This window comes from Tachysurus fulvidraco, chromosome 1 (assembly GCF_022655615.1).
Source record: "Tachysurus fulvidraco isolate hzauxx_2018 chromosome 1, HZAU_PFXX_2.0, whole genome shotgun sequence".
Classification (NCBI taxonomy): Eukaryota; Metazoa; Chordata; class Actinopteri; order Siluriformes; family Bagridae; genus Tachysurus; species Tachysurus fulvidraco.
In genome coordinates this window covers 29,258,407-29,276,530 of record NC_062518.1, presented here as the reverse complement: position 1 = coordinate 29,276,530, position 18,124 = coordinate 29,258,407, and the positions used below count along the sequence as shown (strand labels likewise).

The 18,124-nt window shown below is 38.0% G+C and overlaps 1 protein-coding gene across 4 annotated transcripts in view; it reads left to right on the top strand.

The window, feature by feature from the left end:
• eml3 (EMAP like 3) overlaps nt 1–18,124 on the top strand; it is a 33,672-nt gene extending 15,548 nt beyond the window's left edge. For all 4 annotated transcript variants that reach the window (XM_047811836.1, XM_027169142.2, XM_027169143.2 and 1 more), the window contains 20 exons: nt 689–805; nt 1,618–1,646; nt 3,333–3,362; nt 5,164–5,284; nt 5,395–5,544; nt 6,854–6,923; nt 7,204–7,314; nt 7,423–7,518; nt 9,124–9,258; nt 11,021–11,159; nt 11,420–11,571; nt 11,708–11,833; nt 13,569–13,700; nt 13,794–13,861; nt 14,941–15,029; nt 15,510–15,607; nt 15,764–15,851; nt 16,837–16,935; nt 17,027–17,157; nt 17,476–18,124. In XM_047811836.1, the coding sequence (XP_047667792.1) occupies nt 689–805; nt 1,618–1,646; nt 3,333–3,362; nt 5,164–5,284; nt 5,395–5,544; nt 6,854–6,923; nt 7,204–7,314; nt 7,423–7,518; nt 9,124–9,258; nt 11,021–11,159; nt 11,420–11,571; nt 11,708–11,833; nt 13,569–13,700; nt 13,794–13,861; nt 14,941–15,029; nt 15,510–15,607; nt 15,764–15,851; nt 16,837–16,935; nt 17,027–17,157; nt 17,476–17,706 (2,212 nt within the window). In that variant the 3' untranslated portion in view covers nt 17,707–18,124. The remainder of the gene's footprint in view (nt 1–688; nt 806–1,617; nt 1,647–3,332; nt 3,363–5,163; nt 5,285–5,394; nt 5,545–6,853; nt 6,924–7,203; nt 7,315–7,422; nt 7,519–9,123; nt 9,259–11,020; nt 11,160–11,419; nt 11,572–11,707; nt 11,834–13,568; nt 13,701–13,793; nt 13,862–14,940; nt 15,030–15,509; nt 15,608–15,763; nt 15,852–16,836; nt 16,936–17,026; nt 17,158–17,475) is intronic.

Here is an 18,124-nt window from a genome sequence, read left to right as displayed (position 1 = left end):
GAAGTGTAGATTGTGGCTCCAACCGTAAGACAAACTCTGCGGTAATAAATGTCGCAGCAGGATTTGTTAAGGAAGATTTCAAGATTAAAGTTTTATTTAAAACCAAATGACATTTTCGAAAGCTTAAAAAAACGCCTTTTGAGTGTGATGGACAGGAGTCAGAGCTCCATCAACAAAGTTTCACTTCTCTGTTTAGCCAGGAGTACGGTTGTTTCCTGTTTCGTATTTTTTAAATTGGAGTATTGTACGAGAGAACCGGAAATGGGGTGTGTGTGTGTGTGTGTGTGTGTGTCTGTGTCAGAGGAAACAACAGTTCAGATTCACTCACCCACACACAGCATTAAGTGTGTTCAAACACACCTACGTTTACTGAAACCGAGCAAATGCTTGTCAGTGTTAAGCTCCTCTTTTGTGTTAGAGGGAGTAGTTTACACCATAAGCACCCTAGTGTTTTGGTTGGTGGTGTGTGGTATGTATGTGTGTGTGTGTCTGTGTGTCTGTGTGTCTGTGTGCTGGGTTGATTCACTAGTTGGAAAAAAAAAAAATCTTTTGCTTTGAAATAAATTTCTTTCGAAATTCAGTAAATGCTTTAAATTCATATAGCTTTTGAGAATGAGCCTATGCACCGAATACAGAAATGATTCCTGCCCTTTATATCAGGTGTCATATAGATTCTTGTTGTGTTCAGGGAACGGAGGAACAGTGAGAAAGTAGCAAAGGACATGCAGGACAAAACCAAACAGCGAATGCCCAAAAAAGCAGCATCGTCTACCAACCTACTAACCAGATCTCCGAGTCTAGAGGGGTGAGTGGGTTTACGTTCTTCTTTCAGCATCGACTGTTTCTTTTACAAACATGGACCATTTCCAAGTACTGTAATTATCCTCAGGGTAATAGTGCTTCGAAAAACTCACGTTTGCTTCACGTTGCTCTGAAAGAAACAGGCATGGATTGTACAAATCCAGCTATTTTGTGTGTTTGTATTATTTTGTGTGTTCAGTACACCGATGGGATATAATCATGTTCTTCAGCACTGAGCTCCCAGCTTTGTGAAACTTTCGATGGATGTTGTGGTGGAACTCTTGAATAAACCGTGAGGAGAATGTGTACTTATAGAGAAAATCGGTTCCTGATCTCGCACTGAGAATGTAAGATTGTAAATATAACTAATTATTCTTCATGAGTGAATTCATCCAGGTATCATAATTACATGTTTTGTGCTTACAACAAACAAAAGGTAAAATAAATTAATTAATTAAATAACAAGGTTTTATTTCTGGATCAAACTTAGAGTACATTAGAGAAAAGGAACTTGTTGAAAAACTCCACTTGGATTACTCGTGGATTTGAAAAGATGCAAAACTATAAAAAGTGAAGTAGGTTTAACTGTAAACATATCAACTTTACATCATCATCTTTATCTCACTATATTCAAATATCACACCCTCCTAACCTTGAGCCTGTTGGATTTTAGCGTGTGGTGACAGGAAACAAGAGATTCCCACAGACTTTTTAAATGACGTGCAAGTCTTATTGCACAACTGAAAATTTCCCTGGACAACTGACAGTATTCTTTTTTTTTTTTTTTGTTCTTGTTTGCTTCTTTCTTTTTAATAGGCGAGCAAAAGACCTTCTCTCCAACACAGGTAATAAAACATCTCTTTCCTCACATTCTCATAAACACTGCAGTAAAACACAGTCACACCGTTTGCCTGCTCGAGTCCCGGGTCCAATCTGCAATCAAAGCCATTCCAAACATTCACACACAATAGATACACAAGTGCAACATTAATACGTGTCTGTAGAAAAATATATCAACCTCCCTGCTTACTTATACTTAAGTGAGAAATTGATGTTGATGAAGAAAAAAATCATTCAAGAACTGTTTCATCCTGTTTCATTTAAAAACGGCGTACATATTTCTCTGACTGATATATCAGCCCCGAATGAATTTTCACAGCAGTGTTTCTTGGCAAATCAAACAAAGGAAACGCTTTATGGATTTAAAAATACAGAACAGACCCCAGTCCTCCACAAGCGTTTTAAATCTTAATGCTGCACTACAGTGAAAACAATGAAATGAAAACTTTTCATAGTTTGAGGTTAAAAATTCTGGATCTCATGAACAGGAATCGCTCATATCTCATCTTCAGGAGTAAAAAGTTCTTTGCCCCGGCAATGCTTTAAAAAAAAAAACACCAGGGAGTTTCATCTTGATCTGAAAGAAACTCTGTGTGTGATGAGTTTCTTACACAATATGTTCATGTTTTTCCACCGTAAAAGAGAAAAAAAAAGACAATTGCACCTTAGATGTCTAGTTCTTTTATTTCCCATTATTCCCATGGGAAAAAGAAGCGTAGACGTAGACATGCGTGCATGCGTATACTCACATACACACAGACACAGGAGAGCTCGTTAGTGTTCCGTGCTCCGGCTGGAAGTTCACTCGGCGTGGTTAGTTGCATTACCACACGACTGTAAACTTTCCGACAGGAATGATAAATGTCTTCTTTTCTCTGCTACAAGAACTAGAAACTCAGGGGAACTGTTTTTGCTTCTCACTATTTTCGAACGCATCAGGTCGTCTCGGTATGTCTGTTGCCTGTATCCTGAAATGCATGTAGAATAAATAAAGAGCCAGAAAACCAGCGAACTCAGGACTGATGTTTTTATTGGATTCATTATCAAATGCCTGTAAAAACATTGACACTGGACTGGTTTCTCCAAATACACTAAGCACAGTTTCAGATTATGGCATGCTATTTATAGGGATTCTCTTTTTTTTGGCTATTTTTTTTGTTTGTTTGTTTTGTTTTTTTTTGGGTTTTTTTTGTTTAACTGAAAATCCAATTTTAGGCTTGGATAAATCTGGTCAATTTTGTGGCTGTCGTGAACAGTGTAAGAAAAGCGTACAGTACACTAACGACCCATGAGGCTCGGGATTATTTACAAAATCTCTTTTCTATACTTCACTTCCTTTTTGCGAACTGTTGTAAAACGCCATGTATTCTGTGATCCATCCAAACAGATTAGCATCAACAGGGTGACTCAAACCTAGCCGACACTGCCAAGTGCGAGAGCGGTTTTTGGCTTTTCACTTTGCATTGTCATAACATTGCACTGGACACCGAAATGCTCTGATTTCTTAAGCATTCTAATGAGCGTTGAGGTTAAAACCAATTTCTTTTTCTTTCTCTATGAATTGAGTAAGGCCGGTGTCGGTGGGTGGGGTGTGGGGGGTGTGATCTGGTTCATGGTTGAAATCAGGTGGCTGACAGATTGTGGGCTATAGACTTATAGACTTAGTTTATTTGTGTATTTCTCCCTTACAGGATCCCAGGGCTCAAGAAGAGGAACACAGGGTAGGTGTCACAATTCTGCAGTTTATACACAGTTATACACAGACTTATTACCAGCAGTTACAAGCACCAGGGAAACAGAAGAATAGAAAGACTTGGATAGTATATATAGTATCATGCTGTAGCATTAACATTCTTCAATAACATAACAAATACATAATCAAATAAAAAAACAAGTTACATAATCAAGTCACATCACCACTGGTAAGTGTTCAGAAAGGAAGTGCACACCACTGCACTAGATTAATACAGTGCTAAAACAAAATTAGATTACAATCGGCCATGCAGATGCCAAGAAAACATACCGATGATTGTGCAATCACATGGTGTATTCACACAAGGAAGTATTCCTATAAAATCTAACTAACAGACTTCGGCACCCAGGTGTCTGAGTGCTAATAATCAACTGTCTGGAAAAGATGAAAAAGAAACTCTGCCAGTTTGACTAGCTTGGTGTGTATTTTGGCAGAGGGATGCTAATCAAACCAAGATGGATTTTAAAGAAGATTAAAGTCCCTAAAAAATGGTCAAGCTTTATCTAATCGCTAAGAATCTAGCAGACATTTGAATGCAGTTTTTTTTTATTAAGCTAGACAAAAGTAAGATAGCTATTTTCAAAGCTGTTGAAGCTAATTAATATTAAGGTTTTAATTCCAGGGTTCAATTCTAATTCAACCGCATTCACTAGCATGTTAGGTAAACATCTTAACATTAGGCTATTATATACCATAAACCAAATTTGTGGTCAAATCAGTGGTTGAAATGTTAGACTGCTAATTGGATGGTTGTGAGTTCAAATCCCAAGATCACCAAGCTGCCATTGCTAGGCCCCTGAGGAAGGCTCTCAATCACTCAGTTGTGTAAAATTAGATAAACACATGTCACTCTGAGTAAGCGCATCTGCTGAATGTCATTAATTTGAAGGCTCACTCGTCATGACTGCTTTTCTGCTTTCATCAAACAAAAAACAAGTAGATTCTGCTTTTAAAATATTTCATATACATGTGTACTGAATATCAGCATTCATATTCAGACTTTAGGTCAATTTACATTCATGAGGCAGTGTATTCTTTATTATATCTGCTGATGATGTAACTAACTCTACTGTAGTGACAGTTTCAGTGTAAACACAGGGTAATGTGTTGTACTACAGGTAAACTCCACTCCAGAACGCCAAACGACCCATCAAATTAGTGGACTTCAACTAACTGTTGTATAATAGACATTATAGTCTTCATGTAAGATGTTATAAATCCTACACTATATTACTATTGAGTGACTCATAAAGCCAGGATCTCAAGACCAAACAAAAACTTAAGCCAAACAAAAACTCAGATGGTTTGTAAGAATTTAAACATCTTGATTAATCCAAATGTTGTTGATCTAATAGGACACAATATTCTGCATCTGGATTAGATCAGATAATGATAATATAGATAGCATGATAAATTGATCCAACTTTTCTGACATATTTCTTAGAATATGATGCCTTTTATAAGACTAACTTACTCTGTTTTCCTTTTCACTTTAGCAAGTAGTTAAATTCTGTGTTCAACGTTTTCTTTTTTATATAATTAATATAGTTATACTGTATATGTTTTCAACCATTCTGATGCTAAGATTTTTTTTTCCATCTCATCCATAAATACACATTATGCATAACCCCAGATAAATATTAATTATAATGTAAACTTTATTATTTTTATTCTGTATTTTTGTTGTCATTGTTAAAAGTGCAATACAAATAAAATTAACCCGAATGTCAGAGTTTTATTTGACTATGCCCTGTTTAATGGGATCCTAGGCCAGTCAATCAAAATGTTCATCCGTGGACGGCCGATCACCATGTACGTTCCCTCAAACATCCAAAACTACGAAGAACTTAAGATGGACCTTCCTTCTGAGAAGCTTGAACTGGACTGGGTGTATCCATTTTCAATTATGGTCCTGTACCATCTTAAGAATTACTTTTATGTTTTAAGAAGAAATTTTCATTATATTGTAATCCAAATGAAATTCCTTGACCTGCTTCTAGCTATGGATATCGAGGACGTGACTGTAGGGGGAACCTGTACATGCTTCCATCAGGGGAGGCAGTGTATTTTATAGCCTGTGTAGTAGTTCTTTACCACGTCAGTAGACAAACGCAGCGGTATTACCATAAACACACGGACTGTGTGCGATGGTGAGTATATCACATGCACATTAACAAATTTACACCTTGCTAGAAGATAAAACATTCGCTTTTTGTTCCATGTGATAAAATCAGACATAATAAACACAGTTTACTATTAAAATGAATCACTAAGCCATTCCCATGCACACTGGCTGAAAAACCTCGATATCAACTTTGGCTCCCGAGAAACTTGCATATGTAGAGATGCAGAGAGTTTTACGACATCTGGAAGGTGTTTTTGGATTTTGTTCAAAATGGTGACAGTGAAGAGGCTTTCAGTATCTAGCTAACCTATAATAAGGAATGTGTGGGCCTATAGTGAGGAATACACACCATACACTGCTACGTGGGTGTGTTTTTTTTATGCCTAGGAAATCTACACTCTGAACTATTAAATATGTTGATGTTGAAATCTTCAGCACTTCTGGAGCTAATTTACATTCTGTATTTTCATTGTTCTTGCGAGTAGTTCGCTGTGTGCTACATCCATATCACCGGGAGACATCACTAGTGCAGTTACGATAACATTTAACAGGAGAACAGTTTTCAGATAACTGAAGCGTAAGGACTAACAGACAGGTTTCTCTGTTTGATCTTATAAGAGTGAGATCTTGTTCGATCTTTTTTCCTTCTCTCTCAGCATTTTCCAATTTAATTTCCATTTTAAAGCCACGTAGCAGTAGTCGAGACAGCAAACATAGGGAGCAAACTCAATGTTCCTGAATGCACCGTGTTTATCTATATTACACAGTTGCACTGAGGTTTAGCAGAGCAGAGCATTGTCTTAGCTAGTTAAATCTGTGCCATGCCAATTAGATGTGGACAACAGGATGTCCTCATTCAACTAAACACAAATGCACGTACTATTCATCAACACAGATAAGATATCTGTAATAATCCTCAATAATCCTTAAATTGTAGTAATCCTCAGCTATAATTTCATATTATGAAATTGCTGTCCTACTAAAAGTTGAGATTGCACAAGGGAAAGTGAAGGCAGTAGGTCAGGATGCTCAGGACATTTTTGCTTTGGCTGGTGTTTTGATTCATGTTTTAAATAATTCGAATGATGTAAATGATAACTACGCCTGAACATGAAATACTTTTATCAGACACATCTGCTGTAATCTACCTCATCAGACAATGATTTCTCATGAATAGTTTACTGAGGTAATAAAAGTTTTACTGGAACTCATGCCCCAAGAAAAAGGGTCTAGCGACACCCTCGTACATGCCGTCCAGGGTAGATTTTTCTTTAGTAGGATAGTTTTATTGAATTTCTCTTGTGGTTTTATTGAATTTCTCTCCTGCCTTGTAGTCTTGCAGTCCATCCAAACAAAGTGCTTATAGCATCTGGACAGACAGCGGGTGTGGATAAAGATGGCAAGGTATGTTTGGAGTGAGGCAACTGAAACCTATCACATGACTTGACAACAGTTCCCAGTTTCCCATCGCTCTGTAATTTAGCGTATCCTTGTCTAGCTTCTGTTTGTTGCTTTGCCATCCATCTTGCTGTCCATGATTCATTACAACTTGTAATTAAACTGCCTTTGTATCCCTCTCCTCTGCAACTTTGAACTGAACCGCAACAGTTTCTTAATATGCTACATATTCCAGTACGCTTACTTCCTCTAGTCTCAGAAGTATTTATCCGTGTTCTCTCACCAGCCTTTACAGCCGTTCGTCCACATCTGGGACTCCACTACGCTGACGACGCTGCAGCAGATCGGACTGGGGACGTTCGAGAGAGGTGTCGGATCAGTAGCCTTCTCGAGCGCGGTATGTATAGCATAGCAGTCATAAAGTACATATGGCACAGTGAGATGATAGACGTGAATAGATTGATACTCTGTCAGGACATAATTATTGTTGAATGTTTTGGCACAGGACGCTGGGACATTTCTGTGTGTGATTGATGATTCCAACGAACACATGCTGTCAGTATGGGACTGGAACAAAAACAGCAAAATTGTTGAAGTAAAGGTATGATCATGCCAAGTCAACACCCACATAACATTCACAGGGTTTTTCATATTAAATGTTCACATGATCACCTTTCAGTTATTTTCAAGGAATGTGCTAAGCACTCTCTTAGCTTTTATGTCAACACTTTTTAGCTTTAATCTTGTTAGTCATCAATATTTCAAGTTCACTTTAAGTGAGGAGTCTTTATTTCTTTGTAATATCATATTATCATTTGTGTGACAACTTTTTCTCCTCTAATAGTAAATTAGTCAGTTAAATATACAGACAGCAACTTTCAGATTCCCTTTCTCACTCCTGTCCATATCTCTGGTACAGATGTAGAAAAACGTCTCTCGGCTACTTCCTCTCAGAGATCTTGACTTCCACAACAACCGTTCCATTGCAGGCGCCATGGCAACGGTGTAAATATTTAAGACGTGGTATTGAGTGAAGGAGTATAGGGGTTTACAGAAGTGTGCATTCACCGAGCTAATTTTTCTTCGTTGCTTTCTTTGTAGTAGTCCGTTGGAGTTGTTGGAGTGTGCTTAGTAGGGTAGAGCCATTTGTCTTGATCTCCTCGCTCGCTGGATGATTTTACAAGTTAGAAGACGTGATTTAGTATCTCGGTTGAACAAGGTTTTACATACAAGTCTTGAAAGCTTGTTCAAATTTCTGGTTGAAGATCCGTTTGTGAAGGATGGTTGTAATTATTCAGCTATTCAGGCAGAAGCTTCAGAGAGGTTGTTAGCAGTGACATGGACAGTTTAATTAGACCTCCTTTCTGGATGCACAAGAAATCTACAGCGAGAATAAAATGGATTCTCACGGAAAGAGTCCATCCTCAAGTGTATTCTTTATACATGGCAGAAAACAACTACATTTACTTTGCAAAGTATTTGTGCTGGGAATAAAAGATAATTGTGCCTAAGCACATTTACGGGTCATATAAGGGCAGTCTGAAAGGTCTGCATTATAAAGTAATGCTGACAGGCCATTTTTACAATGTCTCTGCACAACAAAAGAATAGGCGTCTCCAAAAAAAATCAACAAAAGGGTGCAAGAGATGCACTTTTAATCCACACCAGGGTCATGAGAGGCATGACTATATAATGCCTATAAAATGTTGGCCTCTGTTTTTTGTTCATGAATTTAAATAAAACTATCTATAAAAAAAAAGCACTACCACTTTCTATAAACGTATTTCGTTCATTCATTCATTCATTCATCTTTTGTCATCTTCTGGGTTATGGTGGATCTTGATCCTATCACCAGCAGGCTGGAGCTGTGAATATTTTAGAGCCAAACACAGAACAGTTAACAAAACACAATCAGGTAACAAAGCAATAAAGGAAAAGGGGCAGAGACAAGGTTTGAACAGGAAAAAAGGCACAAGGCAAACACAAACTCAAAACTAACCACATGACATGACAGCAGTGGTTAAGTTATGGGACTTCATAACAATGAGAAACTATAGAAAAAAACAACTATACGCTTTTTTTCCACGATGCTCTGTCTTATGTCCCATTTTTTACATTAACATTATTGTACATATAGAGTTCTAGATAACTGAAAATCTGGCTTTCACATTTATACTGTATGTATGTTGTACACTGTGATTCCCAGAGCACTAATGAGACAGTGTTCGCGGTGGAGTTCAACCCTGCAGACACCAATAACATCATCACTTGTGGGAAGTCGCATGTTTACTTTTGGACTCTGAGTGCTGGAACACTGACCAAGAAACAAGGCATCTTTGGAGTGAGTGCTGCTACATTTTCTATATTCTAGTTCAGGACTAATACATGAATGGGCCTGCTGTTACAGGAAAGGTATTAATGAAAAAATGATGTGAGGCGATCTGAAAGCAAGTGACTGGCTGCAACAGTATTATTATTTACACCAGCACGTGTTACAAGTGTTTTGTTCCTCTTGGAATTTGCACCTGTTTTGTGGTGTCTATGTTAAGCACCGAATTTCTTTATCATGTCACAGTCCACATTGGTGCTTAATGGCTCACTTGAAAGTAGACACTTTAAGAATGTGTAGATTTTTCGAAAAAGTATTTCTGTTTTTACTTTTTTTTTTCCCACACAAATGTTTCTATCTTCAAAGTAAATGCTGATATTTAATCCATTTCTGCTCTCTGAGATGTTCATAAGCATCTCAGGTGTTATTTCCAACCTCTAAATTCAGAGAAAGGTTAACAACACAACAGAAGTAAAAACATCTGACATGAAATTACGTGTACTGACGTTTACTGATTTGTGCCCATAAAAAAAACTCATCTGTTTATACTAATAAGTAGATTTCCATTCATGTCAATATACTGGTTAAAAAGGGTTAAATAACGACATATCAGTTTTCACCGGTCAGTTATGTTTAACGTTGTGGACGTCGGATCCTGTTGCGATCATATACGTTACAATGGCTATATTCATTCACTCACCAGGTGCTAGATAATTTACTGGGAAACTTTCTCACAAAGCTCTCTGTCCTGAAAACTTTCCCATGTAACATCGACCCTAGAAAGTTATGTAAATTTTCATAAAATGACTTTTTTTTTTTAAGAAAAACACCCTAGAAGCAGTCAAAATCCTTTTTTAATCATCGCGTAACTTGATTCTAGAGAAACAATAACGTGTTAGAATTTGCACATTAATGGAAACCTGTGAATGTTAATGCACTTAAATGAATAAATTAGGGTTTCTATAGCAACAGCTCAAGCACAGGGACTTGTGCAACAGACAGTCCGTGTAAATTGGGACTAATAATAAAAAGCATGTTTTTGCTTAAGACAGTGTCTCTTAATCGTTCATACGAGAAAGCTGTGAGGGAGTCAGTTGCTACTCTCTCAGTAGCAGTTACGCTTTACTGTACATTTTCACTGTAAAATGACATTTTGGGTGTTTGCATTTTGTGTGTGTGTGTGTGTGTGTGTGTGTGTGTGTGTGTGTGTGTGTGTGTGTGTGTGTGTGTGTGTGTGTGTGTGTGTGAAAGAGAATGATAGAGAGAGGGGGGGCAGATAGACAGAAATAGGGAGGGAGAAAATAAGAGATACAGAGTGAAAGGAACTGAGAGAAAGAGGGAGAGAGAGACAAACAGACAGATGGGTAGAGAGAGAAAGCGAGAAAAACAGACAAAGAAAGACAGACAGAGGCAGAGAGGGAGAGAAAAAGCAAGAGAGAGAGAGATAAGACTGAGTGTGTGAATGAGCGGTGGAGAGGAAGGCTGTTAAGGGAACAACTGTTTATTCAGGCTACAACATAACAGGGAACAGGAAGTTGTCTCTCGAACGCTCTACAACATTAATTATATCCTTAAACTCATAAAACGTTCAATGTATTATAAATGAATGAAGCATTCATGAAATCATTGACAGATTGTTATGAAAATAATGCCTCACCCCAGTATGCATGATTTTTTACTTGTTTGCATTCAACAGAAGCAAAAGAAATCACAGTTCTGTGGTATAATAAATAAATAATTTAACTCGATTTGTGTTCTCATTTTTTTCTTACAGAAATATAAGAAGCCCAAGTTCATCATGTGTTTTGTGTTCAGCTTAACGGGGGATGTATTAACAGGGGATTCCGAAGGTAATATCCTGACATGGGGCAAATCAGCAGCTGACATCAAGACACTGGGCAAAGGTGCAAAAGGTATACATTTCTGTCACTGTGTTTATCAACATTTTTTTCATCAGCCCATGGGGAAGCATCTCTAGCAAGTTGGAGCGTGTAGCACATATTGTCTAGTCAATGACTGTTTGGACAGGAAAATTATAAGTGAATTAATGACAGGAAAAATATCTCATGTGTCATTATCACTGGTTATTAAAGCAGAACAGTAGTGAAGCACAAAGATCTGAACATTTGTCTCATTCTCTTTGACGTGTTCGAACTCCTCTCTGTCTTTGCAGAGACGTTTCAGATTATGAAGCAGACCCGAGCGCATGAAGGCAGCGTCTTTTCCTTGTGTGTCCTGCAGGGAGGCGGTCTGCTCAGCGGCGGTGGGAAAGACCGAAGGATCATCCGCTGGAGTGCGGACCTAGCACCCGAGAGGGAGTGTGAGGTGAGCTGTGTGTATGTGTATGTCTGTGTGCTTATATGTGTGTATGTGTCTGTGTCTTCTGGGTAAGAGACAGACTCCTAGACAGAGAAACAGAGATCTTGACACTGACACTGAGTTGCCCTCATGATCTGTCCAGATTCCAGAGAAGTTTGGACCAGTCCGTACCATTGCAGACGTGGACGGAGAGGAACTGCTTGTCGGAACGACCCGGAATGCCATACTCCGAGGCACATTTTCAGACGGGTTTGTGGCCATAGTGCAGGTGAGATATAATGATCGCATGGCAGCTCTGGCAAACTTTTTTCCCTAAGGAAGCCATGATGAGGAAGCGAGTAATAGATTTTTCGGATTTGTTCCATGGGAACTAGAACAAGTACATCTTCTCATCAGTCTGTCCAGCCTTAACATTTTACACATGCTATGATTGCCACATCTGAACTATTATTTCATTTCATGTTTGGATGTCTGGTCATGTGTTGTTGTTCTTTTAATAAGCTACATATAAGAGAATATAATAATATATATACATATAAGAGAATTCGACAGTACAATTCTACAATGCACACATGACAAATCGGTGTAATAATTTGATGTCACGGGTCAGTTAGAGACGAGTCATGAGGCAGTCAGTGTGCTTCTTCACTTTAACTCTTAAGTCCCCTAATTTGTGTTCCCATTTTTGATCTTTTCATTATATCGTATTGCTTTGTTCACTCATTCATTCATCTTTTCTGTAAGGAATTGCTTGTTTGAATCATTGCTTGTTTCGATTTCAGAGAAAATAGCATAAAGCCAGTTCATATAAGAACACCACACATACACACACGATTTCATTCTTACCAATGGGCAATTTATCATAACCAATCCAGTAAACATTATATACTGTAGCGCATACATAATTTACATTTACATTTACGCCATTTCAGATGCCCTTATCCAGCGTGACTAACAGAACTGCTTGCTTGTGAAGTCTCTATCAATGATTTCACCATGATACTGGTTCACTAGGTCAAAGACTAAGAATAACATCAGTCTAAAAATTTGCTGGAATGGCAATGCAGCAAGAAGAGCGTATTAATATTTTTTTATTTTTTTTTATTAAAGTATTAATTTTTTTTCATTATTTTTTCTTTTTATTATTTTTTTGTGCTAGTTTAAGTATTTCAGTGTTACATGATAAGTGTTTACATGTCGTTTGTGACTGTTCAGACATCTAGGTGAAGTATTTTCATATCGCAAGATTGATCCATGAATAAACAAAATATTTGGAAATATATACAAACTTCTGAGAAAACTGTATATATGTCTCACAAGTACAAAAGAAAAGCATCAGCTGTATAGACGAGAGATTTGCTAATTCAGATCCTGATGATGCCACAGCTGTTCATGGAGACTAAAAGAGAGCACTTATAGAGGGGCTGTTACTTTCTCCCCTGTCGATCAGTGTGACACTAAGCAAGGGCAGAATGCATGTTCTTCACATTGTGCTGAGTTATCCTGTGGTGAACGGCTTGACATGACTCATTAAAGCATGTTAGACTCCTGGCTCTCTGCGTGTGATGTTAACATGTCTAAATCTGGTGTTCACCTACTACACAAATCATACCGGTACGTGATTAATTGCATTGTGAAACAGCTGCATTAGTAATAACATTAAATCAGCTGTTACAGGATGATGACATGACATGAGTGTTTATTATCCAAGATAATGAATCACTTTTAGTATACACGGCATGGCCAGTGTTCAAGTTTTTAAACAGTGTGGCTGTGAAGTCTGGGCTGCAGTTAGTGTTCCAGTTCATCCCAAAGGTGTTCAGTAGGGTTGAGGTCAGGAAAACCTCGTTTCTTCTGCTCCAAACTTGGCAAACTCACTTTGTGCTCAGTGCATTGTTCTGCCAGTCTAAATTAAGTATCTCTATTTAAGTGGCAGTTTCATTTTATTTCGTTTTCCATGGTAACGTTTGCATTCACGATAAATTTGCTCTTTGGTTTCTCAGGGTCATGTAGATGAGATGTGGGGTCTGGCCACACACCCCTCGCAAAACATCTTTCTCACTTGCGGCAATGACAAACAGGTGTGTGTGTGGAACGCTGAAGAACACAGCCTGGGCTGGTGCACCACTCTAGAGGTAAAAGAACTAACAGATATAGCTTCATACAGAAATCAGGACAAAGGACTGTTATGTAGACGTTTATCAACATTCCTCACTGTTGCGTTTTAGGAGTCGGGACTATGTGCTGATTTCTGTCCCAACGGAGCTGTTGTTTCTGTCGGACTTTGCACCGGAAGGTAAAGTGGCATTTTACATCATGTATGTCTCTGTTTATAAGCCAATAGAAATAAAGAACAATTTACATATTAAAAATTATGTGGAGTTGGATTATCAGTTCATATTGGACAAGAAATTAATGATTAAATCCCAAGGTCTATATAGAAGGCATTTAATTTTTATCAAAGGTGTAATAAAGGTTGATTACACAATAATAACATACAGTAAAAAATAATTAATGAGTTATAAATGCTGGGAATGTAAACAAGAACCTGGCATGTACTGTAGATTCGTGTTCTCTAGGAACGTACAAAGATTCTGCCGTTTGATGAAATTACTACACAGAGGACAGTTGATCAACAGTAAATATTTTTCTGTATAGATCATTTGTACCAATTCTTTAATATAAACTCCTACACACATTGTGTCTGAGTTTGCCCATAAACATTTCTGCAGATTTCAGGTTAATACCAGTTCAAGCACGACATCATTTATACTATTAGCACCAAGCTTTCTCCTCCATCAAAGCAAAGATGTACAAGACAGTAGTGAGAGCAGCTATGTATGTGTTAGAGACTGTAGCAGTGAGGAAAATACATGAGGCAGAGATGGAGGTAGCAGAGATGAGGATGTTGAGGTTCTCTTTAGGAGTGACGAGGATGGACAGGATTAGGAACGAGCACATCAGGGGGACAGCTCAGGTTGGCTGTTTTGAGGACAAGGTCAGAGAGGCTGGATTGAGATGGTTTGGACATGTACAGAGGAGGAAGATGGTTATATTGGTAGAAGGATGTTGGAGATTTAGCTGCCAGTTAAGAGGTCAAGATGAAGGCAAAAGAGGAGATATGTGGATGTGTTAAATAAGGATATGAAGGTAATTCTGCGAGAGTAGATGCCGAGGATAGAGTTAGGTGGAAACTGATGATTCGCTGTAAGGACCCCTAACTTTGAAAATCTAAAAGAAGTAGTAGAAGAAGAAGACAAATCTTTCTCTATCATATAAAATAATTTATGTAATCAATCTGTAATATGAATGTAATAAATTAACCACGACGATCATTCGCTCTATTGTCTTTGGTTGTCTTTTGCTGTGCTGCAGGTGGCTGGTGCTGGATCTGCAGACCCAAGAATTGGTGTCTGATTTGACTGATGGAAACGAGCAGCTCTCTGTCATGAGATACTCACCAGGTCAGATCACAAGGCCTAAACTCTTGCTTGAGTCGTGTTCGAACCATTATACATCTTTTGTAAATACGAGGACATTGTGTATTGTGGATATCCGTATTGTGATGTTATATAAAGTTATAAAGTTTGTTACTGCTTGGTTTAAGTTTAAGCCAGGAATCAAAACGGAGTATAATGACTCGGATAAGTTGAACGGATAGTATTTAATTGGAGTGCTTTTATATGATGTAATTTCCAACTAAACTGGTACAAATGGCAGAATATGAAATATAATTGTATACACTGTATAAGATGAAGTAAACATAAGGATATTGTAGAGCCTGTTAAGTATCCATTTAATTTGAAGAAGGAGAGGATAAAATATAAATACAGACGGACGTAATCGTACAATGATGTCATACAATGATGTCATACATACTAAACTTGACCTGCGAGTATGTTTTCTTTTTGCCTTAATTATTGACATCGCTTTTCTATTCACAGATGGCAGCTTTTTGGCTGTTGGTTCCCATGACAACTTCATTTATATTTACAGCGTGACAGAGGGAGGTCGGCGCTACACACGCTTCGGAAAGTGCACGGTAAGCCAAGCATGCTGGAGCAGATGTGTCTGCACTTGTGAGTCTTTTATTTTGTTATGGTGTATCTAACCATGTGCAATTTTCAGTGACATTTACATCATAACAATTAATGTAAACAGTCATCACTAAGCTTTTCCACTCTCTTTACCCTTTCAGGGTCATTCCAGTTTTATCACACATCTTGACTGGTCCAAAGATGGGAAGTATATCATGTCTAATTCAGGAGATTATGAAATCCTTTACTGTAAGTCACATTTCTGTCCATCGTGTAAAGAAATTGTGCTTTATCTTTATCATCTTTTTTTTGTTTGTTTTTATTTCTGCCTCAATGCTGAATTTGTGTACACATTTTATGCTCTGTTAAAACCTGTCTGCAAAGCTTTTAACAGAAAGCTGTTCCTCATCTGCCACAGACACCTTAACATCTGGAAGAGACGATCCTTCTACGCTCCTAAATGTTCTCCTGACTTTAGTTGCCAATTATTAAACATAACATCTTGATGCATTTTCCCAGGCAGTAAATAGGCACCAAAACCTTCAGAATAAATGAATATTCTTCAGCATTTTTTAAACTAATCTCTGTCTGCTGCATCTGTAGATGTATGTGTGATTACCATGAACAAGCCTTCATGTTTACTGGACTGAGGGGGAAAAACTTTTCAGTGGAAGTGAATGGGCAGGTGGTGAATTATTAAAATAAACAGTTTGTGTGTGATTCTTTGTTCGTAGAACGCTTTCTAAAGTTGTCAGTGAAAGTTATTTGTAAATTCGGGGTCTGAATGATATCATTTATCTTTATAGACAGTTGTATTGCTTTGATGCATTACTGTGTAAGATTAGTCTTCTCTCTCTCTCTCTCTCTCTCTCTTTCTCACTGTCTCCTCCCCCCAAACACACCCTCTCTCTCTCTCTCTCTCTCTCTCTCTCTCTCTCTCTCTCTCTCTCTCTCTCTCTACCCCCCCTCTCTACCCTCTCTCTCCTCTCTTTCTCTCCTTCTTGCTTTCTCTCTCTCTCTCCTTCGTTATCTCTCTCTCTTTCTTTCTCCATCTCTCTGAAATAAATGAAATGTATTACATGTAATAAAAATGTAATACAAAAATTCAAAAAATGCAAACTACACATTTAATTTAAGGAATTGTATTTTTTTTTAATGATGAAAATCCCAGCGCTTGTATACATGCAGCATGTCTCAGGCTACACACATTTAACAGAGCTTGTTTTTAACACAGGGGACATTACTGGAGGCTGTAAATTGCTGCGAAATCGCTTTGAGAGTAAGGATCGCGAGTGGGCTTCCTATACCTGCGTTTTGGGCTTCCATGTCATGGGTAAGACAGACTCACTAAAAATGCTTAAGGTATGTTTCTGTTGATGTTATTGAATTCTTTTGAATATGTATTGGTGTCATGTTTTATTTAGGCGTGTGGCTGGAGGGTTCAGATGGAACAGACATCAACGCTCTGTGTCGCTCTAACAGTGAAAGACTGGTAGCAGTGGCTGATGATTTCTGCAAAGTTCACTTATTCCAGTATCCGTGCCCTAAACTGAAGGTTAGTGCAAAAGAAACAACCCAGCATAATATCTTTGAATCTTTTCAGTCATAGATTGGAATTAAAATCTGTTTAAAGCTGCCCAACTGCTAGTCAAGTGGTGAACTTTGTGGGTCTTAAAGCAGTCTGTCTGTGTATCTTTATTAGACCAAGATTTTCCTGGAAATCAGGCCACATGTACTATAATTACAGTCTAGTCTAAACAGTTTCAGCGTAAAAATAACATTCTAAATATCTATTAGTGGTAATATTCTTCTTTTTCTCTCGTATTTTTTATGGCATTTTTTTCTGACATTTATGATTTTTTTTCTTTTTCAGGCACCCAGCCACAGGTATGACGGTCACGGCAGTCACGTGACAAACGTCCGCTTCACTCACAATGACAGTCACCTCCTCTCACTGGGTGGAAAAGACACATGTATTCTCCAATGGCGAGTTAGACGGGGCGGGGCCGGGGACAACAAGGACCACCCAACCTCTACACTTCCTCTCTCGTCTTCTGCTGGCTGTCCAGAACCAGGAAGCCAAACTGAGAAGGGGATAGAATGAACAGAGAGGGGGAAAAAGACAGTGAAAAGAGAATATCAGGTTGCACAAAGTATAATTCAAACTAAGTTTGACTGTGCTGAAAATCTCAAGTTCTTCTGACCAACAGAGAGTGACACGATGGAGTTTTTACCAGGTTTACGTCTTATACTATGCAAATTCTATAGAAAGGTGGACCAAGACTGCTCTTTCTGTATTCTGATATTAAAATGTCAACAAATGGTTTATTGATTAATGTGGCTTTACAGGGAATCATCTCAAAAGGAAAGTTATGCAAAAAGAAGTGTTCCATTTCTTATTCTTATCATAGTACATGTTTACATTACTGAACTCTTTCTCCTGTTGATTTCCTTTGCAGCTTTATAACTTACTAAAGATGTTTGTCTTTACACTATTAAACATAAATCATTTGTCTGTGTAA